The sequence below is a fragment of the Argentina silus genome (genome assembly GCF_951799395.1).
Source record: "Argentina silus genome assembly, chromosome: 22".
NCBI classification, from domain to species: Eukaryota; Metazoa; Chordata; class Actinopteri; order Argentiniformes; family Argentinidae; genus Argentina; species Argentina silus.
This window is the reverse complement of record NC_139676.1, coordinates 12,300,255-12,325,907: the sequence shown is the minus strand read 5'-3', so window position 1 is coordinate 12,325,907 and position 25,653 is coordinate 12,300,255. Positions and strand designations below refer to the sequence as shown.

Genomic DNA, 25,653 nt, shown 5'->3' with positions numbered 1-25,653 from the left:
TGAACTTGCCCTGTCATGTTTAGTGCTGGCCCCTCCTCGATGTTTCCTCTGCTGCTCCAATCAGGGATGTTGACTCAGCCCGTGAGCCTTCCTGTTTCTGTCAGCTGACCATGTGAGAGGGAGGGAGTGAGGGAAGGAGGGGGGGATGATATAAAGAGGGAGAGAGCAGGGAGGAAAGACAGAGCGCACATTGTACACTCAGAGAAAAAGAGAGGAGAGAACCGTTGTGGAATCGTGAAGGAAAACGGGGAACACAAGGACTAGCTTTTAACTGGTGAGTTAAACTCAAATCAGAACTGGACAATAGTTTAATTTCCTAATCAGATTCATAGCTCCACTTACTGTAAAAGAGGACATTGAAGTTCCTGTTTCAGGCACAGCGCTGTCATCATGCAAAATCCGATCTAATGTGGCGAGATTTCAAACTTATTGCCAACACTGTACCAGATTTATAAGGTTTTATTCGACTCCTACAGAAGCATGGATACAGAGAAGAAGATGGAGACAGCAGCTGAGCAGATGAAAGACAGGTAAGAGTGGATGAACTGATGTGATTTACAGCCTCCAGCCTCTTTTACATTCATTAAGATAGTCAACAAGCACAGCAACTGGTCAGGTCCTCTCATGAAGGACCTAGTCAAGAATGTTTGTTGCTAAATGAACTGATTTTGCAAGACAGTGTTTTGTATGATGGAGAAATGAATGTGTTGCATTGCATTGTGTTGTATGGATGCATTGTGTATGGTCCTCTGTGGCTCAGTTGGTGGAGCATGGCGCCAGCAAATCAAAATTAAGTCATATCGAATTTTATTCGCCACGTTTATTGCATACAGTTGTAATTGACATAGTGAAATGTTTTGGGATCTTGCTCCACGCTCAACAACAGCAGTCAGCAGACAGTCAACAATTCAATAATAAGTAATAAAAAGTGACAAACAGTGAGAATAAAGTGACAACACTTACGTTGGGGGTTCGATTTCCGCTGGGACCATATATACTGAAAAATGTATGCACTCACTGCAATGTAAGTCGCTTTGGATAAAAGCGTCAGCTAAATGGCATATACTATTATTATTATTATTATTATTATTGTTATTATTATTATTATTATTATTATTATTATTATTATTATTATTATATGATGTATTATATAAAAAGAGGTGTCTGCAGTTTAGTCCTTTTCACCTGCAGTGCTTCATCAGGTGTGCAGATAGCCTCCTCTGTCAGACCTCTCTTAATTCTAACATAATGTACCTTGAAGAGATACAGTACTGTATGTCACCTACTTGCCCGAAATGGCAGGGCTCATTCCTTCTCCCCCCCCCCCCTCCCCCCCACCCCGTCTCTCCTTGTTCCACTCTGTCAATCATTCAGTGCAGACGATATGCATGTACTGGGGCATAATGTACAGTGTTCTTATGATGGCCTCATGGCATTGCATGTTGAATGCATGCAGGAGTTGTTATGATGACCTCATGGCATTGCATGAGGAATACATGCAGGAGTTGTTATGATGACCTCATGACATTGCATGTTGAATACATGCAGGAGTTCGTATGATGACCTCATGGCATTGCATGTTGAATACATGCAGGAGTTGTTATGATGACCTCATGGCATTGCGTGTTGAATGCATGCAGGAGTTGTTATGATGACCTCATGCATGCAGGAGTTCTTATGATGACCTCTCTCCCACAGTGACCTGTCAGAGCAAATCAAAGCGGTGACAAAGGACAGCCACGTCAGGGCGGAGAACACAGAGCTGATGCTGAGCTACCAGAGAGGACATGTCAGTCTGCCACAGTATAAGGTAATCAATCAATGAATCCTGTATGATCAATAAAGAATGGCCATACATCCTATCAGATGCATGATAGCCAATGTTTAGTATACTGTATCATGTATACTGTATACTGTATCATGGGCTGGTGCATGTAAGAAAATCTAGTAAGTCTATGAACTGGAGTAAATCATATCATTCAGGACTTTCCTGTTTGAGCACCACAGTTTTCGCAATCACTGTTAAGTGGTGGTATGAACTGCTTCAGGTTTGTTCTTTGCATTTATTTGTCTGAACCTTTGAAACCCTAACCCTCCTCCCTTTTCCTTCCTCTCCCCAGGCTCTCCTGTGTTCCCTGTATGAGGTCTATCAGGCCTTAGAGGAAGAGCTGGACAGGAACTCAGACCACCCTAGTGTCGCGCCTATTTACTTCCCCGCGGAGCTAGCGCGGTTGGAGTCTGTGGAGAGGGACCTGGAACACTTCTATGGACAGGACTGGAGAGAGAAGATCGTTGTTCCAGCTGCCACCAAAAGATACGCTCATAGACTCAGACAGGTATGGAACTATACTTGGTCACATTTACTGTACCAGCCAATGAGAAAGGTGTACTGTAATGTTTATTACCATACAGGTATAATGCTTTATTAGGAATGGTTAAATACCTTCTCTCTCTCTCTCTCACACACACACAGATTGGCAGAGACCACCCTGAGTACCTGGTGGCCCACGCCTACACCCGTTACCTAGGAGACCTGTCCGGAGGGCAGGTCCTGGGCCGTATTACCCAGAAGTCTCTGGGGCTGAAGAGCGGTGAGGGTCTGTCGTTCTTCTCCTTCCCTGGGGTGAGCAGCCCCAACCTCTTCAAGCAGCTGTACAGGAGCCGGATGAACAGCATAGAGCTGACGGAGGAGGAGAGGACGGGAGTGCTGGAGGAGGCTGTCCAGGCCTTCGAGTGTAATATCCAGGTAAGGAGGGATGGAGAGAGAGATGGGATGACGGTGTGTCAGGAAAGTGGAGGCTTAACCGTCTAAATTACGGGCACAAGATGCCGATTTTCAATTAGTACAAATTAGAGGAAAGCAATAGGGGAGCTGAATGACATTGTGACTTGGCTGATCAGAACATGTCATGTACACGAGATGATGAATGACGTGAGGATGTCCTTTTGTTCTTCTTTGATGTTTCAGGTGTTTGAAGATCTGCAGAAGATGCTGAGTGTTACTAAGAGTGAGAGTGAGCTGCAGAGACACACGACACACTCTAAACTGACTAATGGTAAGAGGCTCACACACACACACACACACACACACACACACACATGCATGTGCACACACACACACACACACACACACACACACACACACACATGCATGTGCACTCACACACACACACACACACACACACACACACACACACACACACACATGCATGTGCACTCACACACACACACACACACACACACACACACACACACACACACACACACACACACACACACACACACACACACACACACACACAGGCTTGTTATGATGATGATGATGATGATGGAAATACATACATGATTTAGATAATCATTTCTCTTTCATTTTCCCAGGAGAACAAATGATGGCCAATACCCTCCAGATCTCAAACAGCTGGATCAACACTTCGCCCCTTTTCAGAATGGTCCTAGGTATCTGTGTAGCCTTGGCAACCGTTGGAGTGGGAATCTATTCTTTTTAAAGAATCAAGTATTGATTTTATGCAAAGTCGTATCCGTCCACAGCACAATTTTACTGCCTAAAAATGTGGTGACTATTTTTATACAAGGCCTTTCAAGGCGGCCATCTTTTCCTGTCGCTGATACTAATAACAAAGAATCCAGGTGTAAAAAAGAAAACATAGCTAAATACTGTTTATGCAACTTCATAATACTGATTATTCCTGTAATGTTAACCAAGCACTATGTTGTATGCAGCCACCTAAACAATGAGATAGGATGCATACAATAGATATTCATGTGGCAGTGACTTCGACTCAATGTCCACAAGTACTCAGTATTGTATATATCACTGTGAAATGACAGTGGTTACCACTGTAATATGTTTATCGCTTGTCAATAATTGTATGGCCAGTAATACTGTATGTGAAATTTGTTGGTATAAAATGTGTATAACGTAAATACTGTATATATTTTTTAATAAAATAACTACTTTCTTTGAGGTACTTTCTGCACTAACGTTGTTTTTCCTGTTCTAGCTCATCTTTGTTAATCTGGAGTTGATCACCTCAGAAATACGGTATATGATGGTTTAGTCTGGAGGATCCCCATTTTATTTTGATTCCAGGTCATTCCTTTATTATTTAAATCTTTGGTTTGACAGGTTATGTATGACCTGAGCAAATGAAAAAATAAAAAAACATGGTACATATTAGAATTAAAACATTGTGCTTCTCATAAGTATTCATTCAGTCCAAATGAATATAAACATTTGTGACAGAACCAGTCAACATCTTCCATAGATAATCTCAAATAGATAATGCAAATGCTATGATCAAAGCTGTGAATGTGGAATAAGCCTGCATTATATTTGAGATAGATGAGGAACTATATTCGGTTTTCCCTCCTCAATAGCTCTTAAACCCAGCGTGACATGTCTATTGAAATGACACATTCAGAGTCAGGAGAGGATGGAGAACAATCAACACCTTTTCTTTTCTAACATCACATGAATTTGAATGACACTACTCGTCATTTAGGCCTGCACAGCGCTGGTAATGACTAACAGCCAGAGCCATCATTTCCTATCGTCCTGATCGTGCGCGATAATGAGCGCGTCACAATGGCCAACATTTCACGCACTAATTAGAGAGCCTGCAGTTTATTCAACCTATTGATAACTAGACAAGCCTCCTGTAATTGCGCTCTCTGAATAGTTTAAAAAACTATAATCAAAAGTTACCTGGACTTGTTGGCAGTAAGGTATGTGTTCTAAATAGCTGTCCATATTTGTTAGAAATACTAATATTGTTATAGGCTAAGTAATATTATTTTAAAAATAATAATTGTAATAACAATAATTGTAAGTATGTTTTAGAACTGTTTGCCCATAACTGTTATCTGGTATTGCTGGATTACCCACCGTAGAACAGTGTGTGTGTGTGTGTGTGTTTGTGTGTGTGTGTGTATGTGTGTGTGTGTATGTGTGTGTGTGTGTGTGTGCGTGCGTGCGTGCGTGCGTGCGTGTGTGTGTGTGTGTGTGTGTGTGTGTGTGTGTGTGTGTGTGTGTGTGTGACAACATAAACTGGCCTTTGTACCAGTCTGTAGAGATCAGTCTGTAGAGATGGTGAAATGGTGACACTCAGTTGTGGTGCGCAATGCTGCCTTGACTAAAACACAGATTCCCGGTTGGCACTGCAGGGTGGGGATCGTTTCAGTTATACAATCGACTTCTTCGTTGTTTTTCTTGCGTTCGTGCGTGTGTGTATGTGTGCGTGTTCCCACGCAAATGACAAATCAGAGTCATTGTACTCAGAATATATGTTTCCCTGTATGGCGCGCCCTGTATCGCGCGCTTTGCGCACACAGCTTCTAAAACAAACTGAGGGCTTTTGAAATATGGATTGGCGTTTCGGCTGTTAACTACAAGCATGGCAATTTTGCCTAATTTGTGGTGCATAGTGTTTGTGGATTCAGATCCGGTGACTGGGAAGGCCACTGAAGAACACTGAACTCATAGTTATGTCCATGAAACCAGTTAGAGACGACTTTTGCTTTGTGACATGGTGCATTATCATGCTGGAAGTAGCCATTAGAAAATGGGTAAATTGTGAACGAAGTGGTGCATATGGTCAGCAACAATACTCAAATAGGCTGTGGCATTCAAGCGATGATTGATTGGTATTAATGGGCCCATAGTGTGCCAAGAAAACATTCCCCACACCATTACACCACCTCCACCATGAGAAGGTGTACAGGTGTTCCTAATAAAGTGTTCGGTGAGTGTATATTCTCGTTTTGAGGACGATTTGAGTGGAGGATGGAGGAGAGGGACGCGATGAGTCGCTTTCCTACCAATGGAGAAAACGGCCTGTGCCGTGCACTGCGCAACAATGAGCGCGTCACAGTGCTCAAGATTACACGCATTCAAGCATCTAGATAGCATCAATCACAATTTATTTGACACCAATCGACACCGCCGAAACCTCTTTTAATAGCACTTTCTGTTTTTAAGTAGCATTTATTGTTCTTTGTCAGGTACGTATCTTCTCACATTACTAAAGCAGACATTTATTTTATCCCTGTGTAAAATTATGTTCGAGCTAAATCACTTATTTCTTATTCTGTAGGATTGCAATGGATGGCGACCTGCCCAATAAAGCCTTATCCTCAGTGGAAAAGGCACAGTTTCTGGGCGAGGTAAGTTTGTTTTGTTGAATCATTCAATGAAACATATTTTTGCCAATATCAACAATATTTACTGTTTTATGTACTAATGGAGAACTCTATATTGCAGAAAAAGCTCATGAGACACTTCCTTCTCATGAAGGACCAGGACAAAGTCCCGTCCAACATCACCCTGAACGACATGAAGGACTGGCTGATGGCTGGAAGGGTCTTCCTGGAGGAGTAAGTTAAGCTTTGGTGCTCAGAAATAGATACTTGTCAACTGCTTGCTACACTGTAAACCTATTCTTCAATTATAGAAAGTGCAATTCACTCTAAAAGTTAGAAACTAGATGTCCAGTTAATCATATGATGTATATAGTGATTAATTGATGGAAAGATAGATAGATAGATAGATAGATTGAATAAGAGAGAGAGAGAGAGAGAGAGAGAGATCTGACATATAATTATTTTTTATAGGTTTCCTATCTTCCCTCTGAAAGCAGAGTTAAGGGAGCTCTATATGGCTGAAGTGGTAAGGATGATAGCATAGTAGGCCTATATACATATTCACAGAAAATCACTGAGATGGTAGTGAGTTTAATGTTGTAGGGTAAGCAGTAACATTTACAATAGCATGTCGGTCTATATTCAACTGTCCCTACTAAATGTTGAAACTGACATAATGATGTTTTACAGGCCTGGAATGGAGAGAGGCTCCTCTGTCTGGAGCAGATGGAGAAGGAGCTCTGCAGAGAGCAGCACCTCTCTAGGCAGTTCCACAGAATAGTATGTATCACTACATCCTGTTGTCTGCTCTAGGAACACCAGAGAAACCTTGGTTGAGTTAACTCACTCTCACTCTCTCTCTCTCTCTCTCTCTCTCTCTCTCTCTCTCTCTCTCTCTCTCTCTCTATCTCTCTCTCTCTCTCACTCTTATAAAGATAACAACAGAGGGGCTGCAGATGTTCTTAGAGAAGCTCCGCCCGGCAGCAGAAATGGGTGCGAGCAAGATCCTCCTCCCTGCCTTCTCCAGGTTGCAAAACTCCATCATGGCTGGGCCCAAGAGGGACAAGAGACATGGGAATAGAGGCCCGGTTTTCACTCTGCAGGCCTTCCTCGGGTCTGCCAAAAAGGACCTCATCCCAGAGGTGGTGAGGTTGTCATTAAAGCATCTCCTAGAGGACGGGCCAGCAGGGAGTTTTCAGCAGTCTGATAGGGCCATGATGGAGGCCAGAAAGGGTGCTGCCGTCCAGGAGATCTGTGGGCTGGTCGCCCGAGCCGCAACAAAGTACTTGCGGCAGTATGGCGACGTCCCGATGGCGCGTCTCACCGCTTTAAGTAAGGACATGTCACGGGACATGGTGAGGCTGGTCTTCAGGAAATTTGAGGAGGCATCAAAGACCTTCAGGCTCCTGAACTTTGATGGAGCCCCCTTTGACGCCAGGGCAGTTGTCAAGGAGGCACTGAGTGAAATGGTTTTTAAGAAAGAGATGGCTTCCTCCCAACTTGTGAAGGTACCTGACCACCTTGAGGGTCTGAACTTTGTGATTAATCAGATCCTCCAGCAGACCATAATTCGCCTGAGCCCTGGGGTCGAACTCAACAGAAGTGAGTTGGACAAAATCCTCTGCTCTTTCCCCTGGATTGAGGCAGTAGAGGGGATTGGGCAAGGCCTTCTCCACCACTCCCAAGTCTCCGGTCTTGTCCAGAGCATTTTGTCCGAGCTGTACCATATTACAGGCTCTGATCACGGCCTCCACACAGCCATTGTTCACGGCGGCTTGGAGAGGTACCTCAAGTGTCTGGTGGTGCTTCAGCTCACACAAGCATGTGTGGGCGTTACCAGTAGCCCTGGACCACGCCTGGCCACTGTGGTAAGAAATACAAGTCATCTGAAATGCTCTGTTTGATTTTGTTTAATGCTGGTCTATTATATTGTATCTGTGATATGTTATATTTAATCAATTGTAAATACAGCACATGATAATCATGATGTATGTTGTATAGGTTTATTGTGCTCTATGAGATTGCTATGGGGTGTGTGCTTTTAATTACGCTTAGACCTAATCACTCTGTCTGTTTACAGTCCATAGAGGAGACCAGTGCCAATTCCACATCAGTGGACACTGTTGGTGAAGCCTCCACCACCATCAGGGAGATTGAGGCAGAGATGGCTCCCCATAATGACCAGGCCTCTATCGACACAAAGGTGGAGGACTCCACCACCAGAATGTATGAACAAGAGCTTCTGCTGACTGCTCAGGCACACACTGAGAAGGTTCTCAGACTGTCAATGCACCAGATCGTCCAGGAGGACAGGGCGGCTGTTCAGCAGAATGCTTTGGAGGAGCTGGCCCAGGTCAGTCTGGAGACCCAGGCTGACATCACAACCATGGACCTCCCTGAAGAGGAGTCTCCTAAAATGGAAATGGAAGCATGCCTGGCCACTGTGGTAAGAAAAGAGCCATCTGAAAAGTTCTGTTTGATTTTATTTCATGCTGGTCCATTATATTTGATCTGTGATGTTATTATTAATTAATTGTAAATAAACTGAGCTATTGTTATTTCCCTATGTCTTTCAGTGTGTCTATGAGATAGCTAGGGAGTGTGTGTTTTTTATTATGCTTACACCTAATCACTCTGTCTGTTTACAGTCCATAGAGGAGACCAGTGCCAATTCCACATCAGTGGACACTGTTGGTGAAGCCTCCACCACCATCAGGGAGATTAAGCCACAGGTGGCTCCCATTAATGACCAGGCCTCAAAAGATACCAAGGTGGAGGACTCAACCACCATCAAAGAAATTGAGGCAGAGGTGGCTAGTCTCAATGACCAGGCCTCTATGGATGCCGAGGTGGAGGGCTCCACCACCAACATTTACGAACAAAAGCTTCTGCTGATTGCTCAGGCCCATACTGGGAAGATTCTCAGGCTGTCCATCCATCAGATCGTCCAGGAGGATCAGGTGGCAGTTCAGCAGAATGCTTTGGAGGAGCTGGCCCAGGTCAGTCTGGAGACCCAGGTCAGTCTGGAGGCCCAGGTCAGTCTGGAGATCCAGGTCAGTCTGGAGGCCCAGGTCAGTCTGGAGACCCAGGTCAGTCTAGAGGCCCAGGTCAGTCTGGAGACCCAGGTCAGTCTAGAGGCCCAGGTCAGTCTGGAGACCCAGGTCACTCTGGAGGCCCAGGTCAGTCTGGAGACCCAGGTCAGTCTGGAGGCCCAGGTCAGTCTGGAGACCCAGGCTGACCTCAACACCATTGACAGCCTTGAAGAGGAGCTAGAACCACGCCTGGCCACTGTAGTAAGAAATAAGAGCCATCTGAAATGCTCTATTTGATTGTATTTAGTGCTAGTCCATTATATTGACTTTTTTTAAAAATCTAAATCTTAAACTTGTTTTCTTTTGTAGTTGAGATGTATTTTGATACTGGATGTATATTTGTATCATTGTGGACAGTACAGCATATACGTCATAATCATCATTTATGTTGTATATGTTTGGTGTGCCCCATGAATCAGCTACAGAATGAGTTTTAAAATGATGCTTTACTCTGTCTGTTTACAGTCCATTGAGGAGAGCAGTGACAATGCCATGTCAGTGGACGCTGTTGCTGAGGCCTCCTGTACCATCAGAGAGACTGAGCCCCATAAGGCTTGCCTGGGTGACCAGGCCTCTGAAAACACCAAGGTGGAGCTGGAACAGCTCCTTCAGAAGACTGCCCAGGTGGAGGTGAGCAGGTCTATCCAGCTGGCTATAGACCAGCTCTACAGGGAAACTGCCCAGGTAGAGGTTAGTAGGTCTATCCAGCTGGCCATAGACCAGATCAAAAGGGAAAGTGAGCAGTTGGACCCAAAGATGAAGATTCAGCTCACAGAGGAGCAACCACACATTACCTTGGAATGTGTCCTCCCAGTGATGACTCCACAGCTCCCCAAGGTAATGAATGAATGAATGAATGAATGAATGAATGAATTAATTAATAGATGGACTTTTTCCTACTCTTATACTGTTCATTATCTTTGTTTACAGCCTGCTGGGTTGATGACGATGGTGTGCAGCATTGGAGAGGAAGCTGAATGCTGCAGTGAGGTGGCAGAATGCAGTGGAGTTGCAGCAGAATGCAGTGGAGTTGTAGCTGAACTCAGTGGAGTGGTTCTGGTAAGCAATAAATATCACATCGAATTACATCATGAAGATGAAATACAATACAGTTTTTCCTACTCTTATACTGTTCATTGTCTTTGTTTACAGCCTCCTGGGGTTGTGACACTGGCGAGCAGCACTGAGGCAGCTGAATGCTGCGTTGAAGCAGTCGAACACTGCGGTGGTGAGTACTTGACAACTTGACAATTAACTTAGTAGGCAGTCTAATATATCGTGACGAGAAATTAGTCTTATTCAACAGACACACTTTTGACATGTTAACCTCTGTGTCAAGAGTTATTTTAAAGGATGGACACAGATCTCGCATGAAAACATACAGTACTTATGGATTCTATTTTTTAGATCACAGAGATACAATCTCAACGAAGAAGAAGGACAAGAAGAAGAAGGACAAGAAGAAGAAGGGGGGAGTTCGAGGGTTCTTCCGACGCCTTGGGAGGATCCTGACCTGCTCCACTGGCCTCCCCAAAGAGGAGTGAGACCTGCTCCACTGGTCTCCCCAAAGAGGAGTGAGACTTGCCCCCAACCGAGTGCAACAATATAAAATAAAACAAAAAAACATTCTATTTCGGTATGTGTGTGTTCATTTTACGTTTTTGCCTGCATTATATTTGAGATAGATGAGGAACTATATTCGGTTTTCTCTCTTCAATAGCTCTTAAACCCAGCGTGACATTTCTATGGAAATGACACATTCAGAGTCAGGAGAGGATGGAGAACAATCAACACCTTTTCTTTTCTAACATCACATGAATTTGAATGACACTACTCGTCATTTAGGCCTGCACAGCGCTGGTAATGACTAACAGCCAGAGCCATCATTTCCTATCGTCCTGACCGTGCGCGATAATGAGCGCGTCACAATGGCCAACATTTCACGCACTAATTAGAGAGCCTGCAGTTTATTCAACCTATTGATAACTAGACAAGCCTCCTGTAATTGCGCTCTCTGAATAGTTTAAAAAACTATAATCAAAAGTTACCTGGACTTGTTGGCAGTAAGGTATGTGTTCTAAATAGCTGTCCATATTTGTTAGAAATACTAATATTGTTATAGGCTAAGTAATATTATTTTAAAAATAATAATTGTAAGTATAACAATAATTGTAAGTATGTTTTAGAACTGTTTGCCCATAACTGTTATCTGGTATTGCTGGATTACCCACCGTAGAACAGTGTGTGTGTGTGTGTGTGTGTGTGTGTGTGTGTGTGTGTGTGTGTGCGTGTGTGCGTGTGTGTGCGTGTGTGTGTGTGTGTGTGTGTGTGTGTGTGACAACACAAACTGGCCTTTGTACCAGTCTGTAGAGTCTGTAGAGATCAGTCTGTAGAGATGGTGAAATGGTGGCACTCAGTTGTGGTGCGCAATGCTGCCTTGACTAAAACACAGATTCCCGGTTGGCACTGCAGGGTGGGGATCGTTTCAGTTATACAATCGACTTCTTCGTTGTTTTTCTTGCGTTCGTGCGTGTGTGTATGTGTGCGTGTTCCCACGCAAATGACAAATCAGAGTCATTGTACTCAGAGTATATGTTTCCCTGTATGGCGCGCCCTGTATCGCGCGATTTGCGCACACAGCTTCTAAAACAAACTGAGGGCTTTTGAAATATGGATTGGCGTTTCGGCTGTTAACTACAAGCATGGCAATTTTGCCTAATTTGTGGTGCATAGTGTTTGTGGATTCAGATCCGGTGACTGGGAAGGCCACTGAAGAACACTGAACTCATAGTTATGTCCATGAAACCAGTTTGAGACGACTTTTGCTTTGTGACATGGTGCATTATCATGCTGGAAGTAGCCATTAGAAAATGGGTAAATTGTGAACGAAGTGGTGCATATGGTCAGCAACAATACTCAAATAGGCTGTGGCATTCAAGCGATGATTTATTGGTATTAATGGGCCATAGTGTGCCAAGAAAACATTCCCCACACCATTACACCACCTCCACCATGAGAAGGTGTACAGGTGTTCCTAATAAAGTGTTCGGTGAGTGTATATTCTCGTTTTGAGATCGACTTGAGTGGAGGATGGAGGAGAGGGACGCGATGAGTCGCTTTCCTACCAATGGAGAAAACGGCCTGTGCCGTGCACTGCGCAACAATGAGCGCGTCACAGTGCTCAAGATTACACGCATTCAAGCATCTAGATAGCATCAATCACAATTTATTTGACACCAATCGACACCGCCGAAACCTCTTTTAATAGCACTTTCTGTTTTTAAGTAGCATTTATTGTTCTTTGTCAGGTACGTATCTTCTCACATTACTAAAGCGGACATTTTTTTTTATCCCAGTGTAAAATTATGTTCGAGCTAAATCACTTATTTCTTATTCTGTAGGATTGCAATGGATGGCGACCTGCCCAATAAAGCCTTATCCTCAGTGGAAAAGGCACAGTTTCTGGGCGAGGTAAGTTTGTTTTGTTGAATCATTCGATAAAACATATTTTTGCCAATATCAACAATATTTACTGTTTTAGGTACTAATGGAGAACTCTATATTGCAGAAAAAGCTCATGAGACACTTCCTTCTCATGAAGGACCAGGACAAAGTCCCGTCCAACATCACCCTGAACGACATGAAGGACTGGCTGATGGCTGGAAGGGTCTTCCTGGAGGAGTAAGTTAAGCTTTGGTGCTCAGAAATAGATACTTGTCAACTGCTTGCTACACTGTAAACCTATTCTTCAATTATAGAAAGTGCAATTCACTCTAAAAGTTAGAAACTAGATGTCCAGTTAATCATATGATGTATATAGTGATTAATTGATGGAAAGATAGATAGATAGATAGATTGAATAAGAGAGAGAGAGAGAGAGAGAGAGAGAGAGAGAGAGAGAGAGAGACAGAGACAGAGACAGAGACAGAGACAGAGAGAGAGAGAGAGAGAGAGAGAGAGAGAGATCTGACATATATATATTTTTTATAGGTTTCCTATCTTCCCTTTGAAAGCAGAGTTAAGGGAGCTCTATATGGCTGAAGTGGTAAGGATGATAGCATAGTAGGCCTATATACATATTCACAGAAAATCACTGAGATGGTAGTGAGTTTAATGTTGTAGGGTGAGCAGTAACATTTACAATAGCATGTCGGTCTATATTCAACTTAATTAAATGATGGACCAGTGCTTCATTTCCCCTACTATTTGTCCCGACTAAATGTTGAAACTGACATAATGATGTTTTACAGGCCTGGAATGGAGAGAGGCTCCTCTGTCTGGAGCAGATGGAGAAGGAGCTCTGCAGAGAGCAGCACCTCTCTAGGCAGTTCCACAGAATAGTATGTATCACTACATCCTGTTGTCTGCTCTAGGAACACCAGAGAAACCTTGGTTGAGTTAACTCACTCTCTCTCTCTCTCACTCTCTCTCTCTCTCTCTCTCTCTCTGTGTGTGTGTGTCTCTCTCTCTCTCTCTCTCTCTGTGTGTCTCTCTCTCTCTCTCTCTCTCTCTCTCTCTCTCTCTCACTCTCTCTCTCTCTCTCTCTCTCTCTCTCTGTGTGTGTGTGTCTCTCTCTCTCTCTCTCTCTCTGTGTGTGTCTCTCTCTCTCTCTCTCTCTCTCTCTCTCTCTCTCTCACTCTTATAAAGATAACAACAGAGGGGCTGCAGATGTTCTTAGAGAAGCTCCGCCCGGCAGCAGAAATGGGTGCGAGCAAGATCCTCCTCCCTGCCTTCTCCGGGTTGCAAAACACCATCATGGCTGGGCCCAAGAGGGACAAGAGACATGGGAATAGAGGCCCGGTTTTCACTCTGCAGGCCTTCCTCGGGTCTACCAAAAAGGACCTCATCCCAGAGGTGGTGAGGTTGTCATTAAAGCATCTCCTAGAGGATGGGCCAGCAGGGAGTTCTCAGCAGTCTGATAGGGCCATGATGGAGGCCAGAAAGGGTGCTGCCGTCCAGGAGATCTGTGGGCTGGTCGCCCGAGCCGCAACAAAGTACTTGCGGCAGTATGGCGACGTCCCGATGGCGCGTCTCACCGCTTTAAGTAAGGACATGTCACGGGACATGGTGAGGCTGGTCTTCAGGAAATTTGAGGAGGCATCAAAGACCTTCAGGCTCCTGAACTTTGATGGAGCCCCCTTTGACGCCAGGGCAGTTGTCAAGGAGGCACTGAGTGAAATGGTTTTTAAGAAAGAGATGGCTTCCTCCCAACTTGTGAAGGTACCTGACCACCTTGAGGGTCTGAACTTTGTGATTAATCAGATCCTCCAGCAGACCATCATTCACCTGAGCCCTGGGGTCGAACTCAACAGAAGTGAGTTGGACAAGATCCTCTGCTCTTTCCCCTGGATTGAGGCAGTAGAGGGGATTGGGCAAGGCCTTCTCCACCACTCCCAAGTCTCCGGTCTTGTCCAGAACATTTTGTCCGAGCTGTACCGTATTACAGGCTCTGATCACGGCCTCCACACAGCCATTGTTCACGGAGGCTTGGAGAGGTACCTCAAGTGTCTGGTGGTGCTTCAGCTCACACAAGCATGTGTGGGCGTTACCAGTAGCCCTGGACCACGCCTGGCCACTGTGGTAAGAAATACAAGCCATCTGAAATGCTCTGTTTGATTTTGTTTAATGCTGGTCTATTATATTGTATCTGTGATATGTTATATTTAATCAATTGTAAATACAGCACATGATAATCATGATGAATGTTGTATAGGTTTAGTGTGCTCTATGAGATTGCTACGTGGTGTGTGCTTTTAATTACGCTTAGACATAATCACTCTGTCTGTTTACAGTCCATAGAGGAGACCAGTGCCAATTCCACATCAGTGGACACTGTTGGTGAAGCCTCCACCACCATCAGGGAGATTAAGCCACAAGTGGCTCCCATGAATGACCCGGCCTCCACCACCATCAGAGAGATTGAGGCAGAGATGGCTCCTCTTAATGACCAGGCCTCTATCGACACAAAGGTGGAGGACTCCACCACCAGAATGTATGAACAAGAGCTTCTGCTGACTGCTCAGGCACACACTGAGAAGGTTCTCAGACTGTCAATGCACCAGATCGTCCAGGAGGACAGGGCGGCTGTTCAGCAGAATGCTTTGGAGGAGTTGGCCCAGGTCAGTCTGGAGACCCAGGCTGACATCACAACCATGGACCTCCCTGAAGAGGAGTCTCCTAAAATGCAAACAGAAGCATGCCTGGCCACTGTGGTAAGAAAAGAGCCATCTGAAAAGTTCTGTTTGATTTTATTTTATGCTGGTCCATTATATTCGATCTGTGATGTTATTATTAATTAATTGTAAATAAACTGAGCTATTGTTATTTCCCTATGGCTTTCAGTGTGTCTATGAGATAGCTAGGGAGTGTGTGTTTTTTATTATGCTTACACCTAATCACTCTGTCTGTTTACAGTCCATAGAGGAGACCAGTGCCAATTCCACATCAGTGGACACTGTTGGTGAAGCCTCCACCACCATCAGGGAGATTAAGCCACAGGTGGCTCCCATTAATGACCAGGCCTCAAAAGATACCAAGGTGGAGGACTCAACCACCATCAAAGAAATTGAGGCAGAGGTGGCTAGTCTCAATGACCAGGCCTCTGTGGACACAAAGGTGGAGGGCTCCACCACCAACATTTACGAACAAAAGCTTCTGCTGATTGCTCAGGCCCATACTGGGAAGGTTCTCAGGCTGTCCATCCATCAGATCGTCCAGGAGGATCAGGTGGCAGTTCAGCAGAATGCTTTGGAGGAGCTGGCCCAGGTCAGCCTGGAGACCCAGGTCAGTCTGGAGATCCAGGTCAGTCTGGAGGCCCAGGTCAGTCTGGAGACCCAGGTCAGTCTGGAGGCCCAGGTCAGTCTGGAGACCCAGGTCACTCTGGAGACCCAGGTCAGTCTGGAGGCCCAGGTCAGTCTGGAGGCCCAGGTCAGCCTGGAGACCCAGGTCAGTCTGGAGGCCCAGGTCAGTCTGGAGACCCAGGTCAGTCTGGAGGCCCAGGTCAGTCTGGAGGCCCAGGTCAGTCTGGAGACCCAGGCTGACCTCAACACCATTGACAGCCTTGAAGAGGAACGAGAACCACGCCTGGCCACTGTAGTAAGAAATAAGAGCCATCTGAAATGCTCTATTTGATTGTATTTAGTGCTAGTCCATTATATTGACTTTTTTAAAAATCTAAATCTTAAACTTGTTTTCTTTTGTAGTTGAGATATATTTTGATACTGGATGTATATTTATATCATTGTGGACAGTACAGCATATACGTCATAATCATCATTTATGTTGTATATGTTTGGTGTGCCCCATGAATCAGCTACAGAATGAGTTTTAAAATGATGCTTTACTCTGTCTGTTTACAGTCCATTGAGGAGAGCAGTGACAATGCCATGTCAGTGGACGCGGTTGCTGAGGCCTCCTGTACCGTCAGAGAGACTGAGCCACATAAGGCTTGCCTGGGTGACCAGGCCTCTGAAAACACCAAGGTGGAGCTGGAACAGCTCCTTCAGAAGACTGCCCAGGTGGAGGTGAGCAGGTCTATCCAGCTGGCTATAGACCAGCTCTACAGGGAAACTGCCCAGGTAGAGGTTAGTAGGTCTATCCAGCTGGCCATAGACCAGATCAAAAGGGAAAGTGAGCAGTTGGACCCAAAGATGAGGATTCAGCTCACAGAGGAGCAACCACACATTACCTTGGAATGTGTCCTCCCAGTGATGACTCCACAGCTCCCCAAGGTAATGAATGAATGAATGAATGAATGAATGAATGAATAGATGGACTTTTTCCTACTCTTATACTGTTCATTATCTTTGTTTACAGCCTGCTGGGTTGATGACGATGGTGTGCAGCATTGGAGAGGAAGCTGAATGCTGCAGTGAGGTGGCAGAATGCAGTAGAGTTGCAGCAGAATGCAGTAGAGTTGCAGCAGAATGCAGTGGAGTTGTAGCTGAACTCAGTGGAGTGGTTCTGGTAAGCAATAAATATCACATCGAATTACATCATGAAGATGAAATACAATACAGTTTTTCCTACTCTTATACTGTTCATTGTCTTTGTTTACAGCCTCCTGGGGTTGTGACACTGGCGAGCAGCACTGAGGCAGCTGAATGCTGCGTTGAAGCAGTAGAACACTGCGGTGGTGAGTACTTGACAACTTGACACTTAACTTAGTAGGCAGTCTAATATATCGTGACGAGAAATTAGTCTTATTCAACAGACACACTTTTGACATGTTAACCTCTGTGCCAAGAGTTATTTTAAAGGATGGACACAGATCTCGCATGAAAACATACAGTACTTATGGATTCTATTTTTTAGATCACAGAGATACAATCTCAACGAAGAAGAAGGACAAGAAGAAGAAGGGGGGAGTTCGAGGGTTCTTCCGACGCCTTGGGAGGATCCTGACCTGCTCCACTGGCCTCCCCAAAGAGGAGTGAGACCTGCTCCACTGGTCTCCCCAAAGAGGAGTGAGACTTGCCCCCAACCGAGTGCAACAATATAAAATAAAACAAAAAAACATTCTATTTCGGTATGTGTGTGTTCATTTTACGTTTTTGCCGACATCCACATTGCATCTCACCAGCAGGAAAACGGCACCATCGATTTAGTATGTACAGTGCCCTGCGTAAGTAATGGGACAGTGAAGCATTTTTTTCTTCTTTTGGCTCGACACTCCAAAAGCGTTTTAATTTCTGAATGGTGAAACCAATATGTACACAATCAGCCATCAAAATAAAGCTGAGAATCTCGACTTAAAGTCACAGTAATTGTTTCACTGTAGAGCGTAGAGCCACAAGAAGAGAAAATGCTTCACTGTCCCACTGTCCCTGTACTGACGCAGGACACTCTGTGTGTATAGATCAGTGACAGTAACATACGGTAACAGTCAGTATGTCCACAGACATAAAAATAATACATGGCAGCACAGTGGTTGAATTTGGCTTCCACTTTTTATTGTTTGTAGGTTTTCCTAAAAGCTGTACCCTCATGGCACATATTCAAAAACAAAGGACACATCAAGATTTCAAATTCATGATTGTAACAGCAGCCAGGAATCTCTGGCTTCATCATATTCCATAGTCTTACACATTGACACGAATCAGCGTGATGCTGATATCACACTCCACTGTACAGTGTGTCCAGCTTAAGGAAAACTAAAACAACAATGACAAGTATAAGAAATGATTGTACTTCACATGAATTGGCTGGCTCACGTCGACCTAAAAGGACACCGAGGCCTGAATTGAATGGCTCCGCCATATTTCTTTACCACTTAAGAATGCTGAGAATCCATTTCGAATGCTGTCCAGTTTTTACCTTTACTGAAATAGTGCCACTGTAGAATTACATTCAGAATTGACCACGATTCATAACCCCACTCTCCTCTCCACCCACTCTCACACATTGTATGTTAGTTGTTTGTATTAAACCACACAGTCAACAGCATTTGCCTCACTATTTCAGTCCTCATAGATCAAAGAATAGATTAAAAGTTCTAAAAGCTCTTTTTTCCAGGCCTTTGGGCTACTGGAGATTCATAATGTAGATCAACAAAACACTAATCAATATATCAATACTCACACACACTTTTTCTGACAACATTGGAAAAAAACACTTTAGCTACAACCTTTGTATGCAGTATCAAAACAGATTGACAATTAAAAGAATCATCTTCATCTTTTGACACAATTTAGTCTCTTTTTTTCTCTCTTGTCTTTGAAACACTCATACAAGACAGGAGATGTGGAAAGAAACAGTAGAGGAGGAAGGCGGGGGAAAACTCTCCCTCTGACTTTCCTCTGCTACACTCTTTGAAGAAGAAGAAGAAAAAAACGTTACGTTAACTAGAACCTTACGTTACCTTACGTTAACTAGAACCAAAAAGGGTTCTTCGGCTTGAACCTGTGGGAAAACTCTTTGAAGATCCCTTTTGGGTTCCATGCAGAACCCTCTGTGGAAAAGGGTTCTCCCACAGGGACAGCCGAAGCATCCTTTTGGGAACCTTTTTTTTTCCCCGAAGAGTGTATGTTTAGGAGCTACAGAGTGCCAGAGGATATCCCAAGGTGCTTTGGGGGGGGATTGCACAGCATATTAGTCTTTGAAAAGTCATAGACAGTAAACAGGAACAAGAAAGACCACGACAACACCCCATGGACAATCTTAACAAGAGCACATAGTCAAGGCAAAGCTCGTTAGGAGAAGATTCATACTAATGTCAAGGCAAAAAACAGACCCACGTTAGTTTAAAAAAGCAGCTTGGGGTTCTACAGGCTAACACACATCCGACCCGACCCGATCCAATCCCCACCCGGTTAAACAACATACAAAGGCGAGTATCATTTCTGATATATAGACAGGGATGGGATGGAGAACTCATACTGCATTTTTTTTTTTTTTTTTTTTTTTACTCATACAGTATCTTTGTGAGTTTGTATGGGTTTGTCTATGATTGCCCTTTGATTTGAAAAAAAGTTGCATTCTAGTAAAGAGCCCTGTGCTTTTGAGAGACATTCAAGGCTACAAGTGCCCCAGTCTAAACACCCTCACTTGCTCTACCTTCTCTTCTGCAGTGTTGAGGTCAGGGGGGTCACCCTTTGACCTATCAGAACAGAGCAATTCTTGTACTTTCTCTATGTACTGTAATATAACATACTGTATATTGCACATATACATTGGAGGGGGGATGATTGTAAGGGAAGTAATAAGAAACCAACCATATGAACTAAACTATTGGGCCAATCTCTATAGCTACCACCCTTCCTTTCATCATCCAAAAGGGAATTCAGTATGTTTCTGGAATAATCCCTCAGGACTTCTCTACTTTTCTAAATCCTTCAATTAAGGTAAGACGTGTTCGGCAGCAAGTCTCGTCGTCTTTAAAAGGCAAAGAGACATTCCTATGAGCCCAAAATTCACCCTTAGCACCCATACAGTGGGCCTACACCCACTCTCACTCAGCATAACCTACTCTTGTGTACCTACGCACATCTTAACACAACACACCCTCCCAATATCTGCATATCCCCGCCCCTCCCGAAAACAACTGTCTGTGGGAGTCTACAACAGCTAGGTTAGAGTGACTGCTATGAGGTGTTTAATTGGCTCCTCTGCAGGGTGGTGGTGGGAACGGGGGGGGGGTGGGGGGTGAAGGAGGGGGACGGCTCAGTTGGTCTCGTAGGAGGAGAGCAGTGCAGCGTCCACAGGCTCCATGCAGGAGGGGCAGGTGAAGGATCTCATCAGCCAGGCGTCGATGCAGTCCACGTGATAGATGTGCAGGCAGGGCAGGAACCGGATGGGGTCACCGTACTCAAAGTCCATCATGCAGATCACACACCTGGGGGATAGAGGGGGGGAGGGAGACACAAAACCTTTTAATTGATCTGTGATCAATGAAGTATTCATCTATCTATGTAGTCTAATCAATCCATCAATCAATCAATAGTTGCGACCAAACTGCATCGTGAGAGGCGTACGGCCGCAGCAAGTGCACGCTTGTTCCACATATTTCAGTCATATCCAAATGAAACGTTTTAGACAAAATCTCCAACATATTTCTAAAGGTTATTTTTTTTAGTGAGGCAGTCCCACTCTTATATGTTTTGTCCTTTATAGGATAGAGACAGTGGAGAGAGACAGATAAGAAGTAAGAATAACAGATAAGAAGTAAGAAGGAGAGGGTATGTCAGCAGGGCATGGGTTGGATTCGAACCCATGCCGACATGGGCATACATGTGCACTGTAGGCCGTGGTGCTGGACTCTAGACACTGGACCACCTCCAACATATTTCAGTGACGGGCCAAGGATCAGCCTCCTCACTCACTCTTTGACTTTCTTGTCTGAGGGCTCAGAGCCGGGGTCGAAGATGCCCCTGGGGAGGTGCTGGATGAGACCAATGCGTTGGGCGATGCGGACCTGCTCCTCCTCTGTCAGCTGGGTGGCCAGGCGTGTCTGACTGGGCGTGGGGTAGTACACTGGCACCTGGACACGCTCCTGGGGGAAAGGGGCACAAACCAACCCAAACATTATTTATACCAATCAATGGAATTCACAGTGTGTGTGTCATGTGTTTTTTTTCCTGCTTGTTCTCTTAAGGAGGTCATCACACTGTTTGAATATAGCCATAGACCTTGAATAACGATGTTATTCACAAGCAGCTGTAGCAAAAGTATGACAGTTCATAAGACAGTCATAAGATAAGACGCAATACAAAGACAAACTACCTAATCTCTGAACGGGCATTGACTACTAGGTCATACGACTAGTGACTTGGACGAAGAACTCCTAAATAAATATTTATTAATCTGTATTCTTAATCAAATGCCATGCCATGCACAATGCATTTATGATAACGACGGGATGTCAAACGTAATGCCAGGGCTATTATCTATGAATCCTCGGAATATATTACATTGTTGCCCCCTGAGCGCACCTGATATGGGGGTGGTGGTTCTCCTGGCAGACTGGCTCCCTCTGACTCGTTGAGAAGAGACAAGTCGTCGGCTCCTTGCGAAGACAAACAGTTCCCCATTGAACTAGACCGAACACAACCCCACAGCGACAAGGTTAGACTTAGCACTTAGCTATGTTTTTTTTGACGTGGTTTGCTACTTTGTTGTCATTCCACAATGGTAGCTAGCCTAACTAGCTAAGTTAGTAGAACCGAGCAACGACAACCTCCTCGGTCGATGCAGCAGGGGTAAAAAAAATTAGCTGAAACTAAGAACTTGTCAACGTTAATATCTTAAGAAGCAGTGAGATGTAAATACTATTCCTTATTCGTGTATTTGACCGTCGAACAATGAATGACACCGATTATAAACTCTGTTGTTTGGTCATTCGATCTGACTATATTTTTAGATTAAACCTTCTCATGACTCCATCTTTTGGCTTTGTTTACAAAATGTATCAGAACGTAACTACGTAGGCAAAACGTAACTACGTAGGCAAAACGTAACTACGTAACCATAGAAGTGGAACGTGCCCAAACAAACCCGCGTGCTGGCGGTTAAGACGACAGGAAGGTGCGTAGTAATTGTAATCTTCGTTATAGCTAGCAATTGTATTAGATATCGTATCGTATTAGTTAGTAAGGAAGCTAAAGTCACAGCAATACCGTTCGTAGCTTTGATCGTGTGTCCATACTGTCAATAATAATATTATTTCTTTAGGCTCTGATGGGAGGACCGGAGCCCTCTTCTTATCAACAGAAAATGGCAGATTTTGGCAAGACAAATTCCATTAAATCCAAGGAGGTAAATTACCTTTTAAACACTTACAGATTATGCAATTACATAGAGTGTATGCTGATGCTGACCCCCCCCGAGACAACACACACGCACTGCACACCCCCCCTCCGAGACAACACACGTGCACACCCCCCCAGGGAGAACAGAGCGCTGGGCTCTGGGCACAGGGTCAGCCAAGTCAGCGCCCCTGGAGCAATTCGGGGTTAAGTGCCTTGCTCAAGGGCACAACGGCAGTGGTAGGGACCTGGATATGCTGCCAGCAACCCTCCAGTCACCAACTCACATCCAGATCCCTCCTGGAGCGGGGATCGAACCAGCAACCTTCCGATTGCTGGCCGGCCTCTTTAACCTCCAGGCTACCTGCCGCCCCCCTCCAGGCTACCTGCCGCCCAGTACATCTTACTTGGTACATTTTAATTGGTACATCTTAATTGGTACATTTCAACTGATATTACTATTTGGCTGTCACAGTATCTAACCCGAGACACAGTCTGCATACCATACACACATCAAATAGTCAGAATGCTCATAACTGTGTATTTTTCCTGGATGCTTTTGCCCACGTGCATTTTCGACTGGCTTCATGCTAATGTATTTTTCTGGGTTCTTGGCTTGTTTTACTCAGCCAAAACCTCCACCTGGCCAGGTTGCACCTCCACCTCCACCTCCACCTCCACTACCACTTCCTTCATGCAAAACAACCTCCCACGAGTCCTCCAACCAGTATTGGCCATCACCAAATCCACACAAGACAGGCGCTGGTTTGCCTGCACCACCAGTCCCGACGCAGGCTGCCCTCCCTATCCCTGTAGGTGGGGAGAAGTACCCAGTTCAGGAGACAAACCCTGCACCCAATGGCTCTCAGGTACTCACTCCTCCCCCACTGCAGAACCCTCTCCACAATTAACCTCCACCCAGACTTTAGACACATTGTCAGGCTCTGCGAGAAAACTTGGGGCTGCAGGTAGCCTAGAGATTAGAGAGGCCGGCCAGCCAGCAATTGGCAGGTCGCTGGTTCGATCCCCACTCCAGGAGGGAGCCGGATGTGAGCTGGTAACTGGAAGGTTACTGGCATCATAACTAAGGTGCCTACCACTGCCGTTGTGCCCTTGAGCAAGGCACTTAACCCCTAACTGCTCCAGGGGCGCTGAATATGGCTGCCCTGTGCCCAGAGCTCTGTTCTCCCTTGGGGGTGTGCACGTGTGTTGTCTCAGAGGGGGTGTGTGCAGTGCGTGTGTGTTGTGGGGGGGGGGGGGGAGTGCACGTATCACATTCCAACAATTGATGTGAATTGATTGCATGGCTAAATAAACAATCTTTATGCACGTCTGCTGTTGCTGTGAGACCACTCACTTCTCACCTTCACCCTGTCATTGCAGAGCAACCAGCTGGGGAGTGGTGACCAGGCCAATGAGCAGCCTGCGGCCCCAGAGGATAATGAGGTGGTTGATGAGGAGCAGGATGGAGTCTGCTGTGTCCAGGACTCACAGGGACAGGATGAGGAAGCCAACAAGGAGGTGAGGAGAGGCCATCATGGCCACCAGAAGCTCACACTGCCTACTGTTTACTAAAAGTATTTCAGTCATGAAAAGGGAACAGCCCCTCCGTACTTGCAAGCAATTGTCAGCCCCCAAACCCCTGCCCGATCACTCCGCTCTTCCACCTCGGCTGGCTGCCTGGCACCACCGCCTCTACATGGATGCAGCAGCCACACTACTCGGTCACGGCTTTTCATTGTCCTGGCGCCCCGCTGATGGAATGAGCTTCCCACTACTGTCATGACTGCAGAGTCACTACCAATCTTCCGCCGTAGATCTCCTCAGGCTACACCTTAATGGTCCCTCCTAAAGACCTCTTCACCCCCATTACCCCCCTGTACAAGTTTCTCTCCTGTTTCTCTCCTCTTCCAGCATTGTGACTGCCTACGGCCCCTGGTGTGAGCATTGATTACTTTTTCTTATGATGACTGATGGATAGATGATTCACTTACTTAAACAAATGTATTTGTTGTAAGTCGCTTTGGATAAAGGCAGGGAGATTATTATATTATTTTTTTTCTTCGGTCACGGCCCATGACTAGTTACTTGACAGCAGGTTTCTGTAATTCCTATTAAAGTCATCACACGTATGCTGTATGATATTTTTCTGAAAACATAGCATTTCACTGAGAGTTTGTCATTTTTCCTCTTTGTTCCCAGTTCCCGTCTCCTCAGCGATGATGGATACCCTCGGGACCAGGTGACTCGAGTATGCTTTGCCTTGGAGAAGAACGAAGAAACGGCAGTCAACTTTCCAGTTGGTCTAGCTCCACGGCCTACAGTGCACACACATACCCAAGTCGGCGTGGGTTCAAATCTGGCCCACGCCCTGCTGACAGACCCTCTGCTCCTTACTTTCCTGTCTCTCTCCACTATCTCTATCCAATAGAAATGAGAATTAGAAGAGTGGGACTGTACCACTTAAAAAAACAGATTGCACTGTGTGTAAAGAGAGAGATGCTGTATATCATAGTACTGTTGCCATAGTACTGGTACCATAGTACTGTTGCCATAGTACTGTTACCATAGTACTGTTACCATAGTACTGTTACCCCAGAAAGAATGTAGACAACATTGGACCATCTGAAATGACCTCCATGTCTCTGTGCCAAGCCACTACCAAATTAAGTGTGAATACGTTCTGTGTTTCTCCTCAGTTATAGGCACTTTTAACATTGCGCCACTGAATTTATGAAAAAGGGAATTGTTTTTAAATGTAATGTATGGCATTATATTTATTTGTGTTATATAGGCCGTTTAATGTGCCTTCAAACAATCCAGTACCAAATGCTGCCTGATATGTGGTCCAAAGATGTATAGGGTAACAATGACATACAATATTAGGCTATTTTATCTAATTTCAAATTCACCCAAAGGGTCCTTTTCCTGTACTTTATATGTCATGGGTTTGTGTTCCTGAATGCACTTTTAAAGGATGACGTTTTTGGTGATGGTGTAATTCTGACTGTTATATTATGTTAAGTGCAATAGATATGTGAGATTTACCCTAACCCTAACCCTAATCGTCCCAAATCAAATTGTCTGGAGCTGCTCAATAAACTGGAAAACATTTTTGCCACGATCTCCCTTGTGTCATTTTCATGACGTGACAATGTCGT

The 25,653-nt window shown here is 44.9% G+C and overlaps 5 protein-coding genes across 5 annotated transcripts; 4 read left to right on the top strand and 1 right to left on the bottom strand.

Moving 5' to 3' along the window:
- Positions 1–39: 39 nt before the first annotated feature.
- hmox1b (heme oxygenase 1b) lies at positions 40–3,980 on the top strand. Its single transcript, XM_083693669.1, has 7 exons — positions 40–274; positions 477–530; positions 1,699–1,810; positions 2,121–2,336; positions 2,474–2,746; positions 2,969–3,056; positions 3,379–3,980. The coding sequence occupies exons 2-7, from the start codon at positions 481–483 to the stop codon at positions 3,504–3,506; spliced, it is 867 nt and encodes a 288-aa protein (XP_083549795.1). The 5' UTR covers positions 40–274; positions 477–480; the 3' UTR covers positions 3,507–3,980.
- A 2,875-nt stretch (positions 3,981–6,855) lies between these two features.
- On the top strand, positions 6,856–10,499 carry LOC310821551 (uncharacterized protein; the record flags this gene model as incomplete). The annotated part of the gene is made up of 7 exons (XM_083693637.1): positions 6,856–6,939; positions 7,095–8,027; positions 8,240–8,605; positions 8,808–9,452; positions 9,717–10,088; positions 10,182–10,310; positions 10,404–10,499. The coding sequence occupies exons 1-7, from the start codon at positions 6,886–6,888 to the stop codon at positions 10,497–10,499; spliced, it is 2,595 nt and encodes an 864-aa protein (XP_083549763.1). The 5' UTR covers positions 6,856–6,885.
- Positions 10,500–14,177: 3,678 nt separating this feature from the next.
- LOC310821550 (uncharacterized protein) lies at positions 14,178–17,690 on the top strand (the record flags this gene model as incomplete). The annotated part of the gene is made up of 8 exons (XM_083693636.1): positions 14,178–14,831; positions 15,044–15,463; positions 15,666–16,346; positions 16,610–16,782; positions 16,843–16,981; positions 17,067–17,216; positions 17,310–17,385; positions 17,565–17,690. 8 exons carry the CDS (start codon positions 14,178–14,180, stop codon positions 17,684–17,686), a joined length of 2,415 nt encoding a protein of 804 aa, XP_083549762.1. The 3' UTR covers positions 17,687–17,690.
- Positions 17,691–18,180: 490 nt separating this feature from the next.
- On the bottom strand, positions 18,181–22,130 carry rnf11a (ring finger protein 11a). Its single transcript, XM_083693960.1, has 3 exons — positions 21,680–22,130; positions 21,071–21,240; positions 18,181–20,583 (listed from the first exon to the last, which is right to left on the bottom strand). The coding sequence occupies exons 1-3, from the start codon at positions 21,776–21,778 to the stop codon at positions 20,412–20,414; spliced, it is 441 nt and encodes a 146-aa protein (XP_083550086.1). The 5' UTR covers positions 21,779–22,130; the 3' UTR covers positions 18,181–20,411.
- Positions 21,759–25,603, top strand: LOC310821758 (uncharacterized protein). Its single transcript, XM_083693959.1, has 5 exons — positions 21,759–21,812; positions 22,419–22,502; positions 23,122–23,361; positions 23,876–24,013; positions 24,695–25,603. The coding sequence occupies exons 2-5, from the start codon at positions 22,425–22,427 to the stop codon at positions 24,713–24,715; spliced, it is 477 nt and encodes a 158-aa protein (XP_083550085.1). The 5' UTR covers positions 21,759–21,812; positions 22,419–22,424; the 3' UTR covers positions 24,716–25,603.
- Positions 25,604–25,653: the final 50 nt, after the last annotated feature.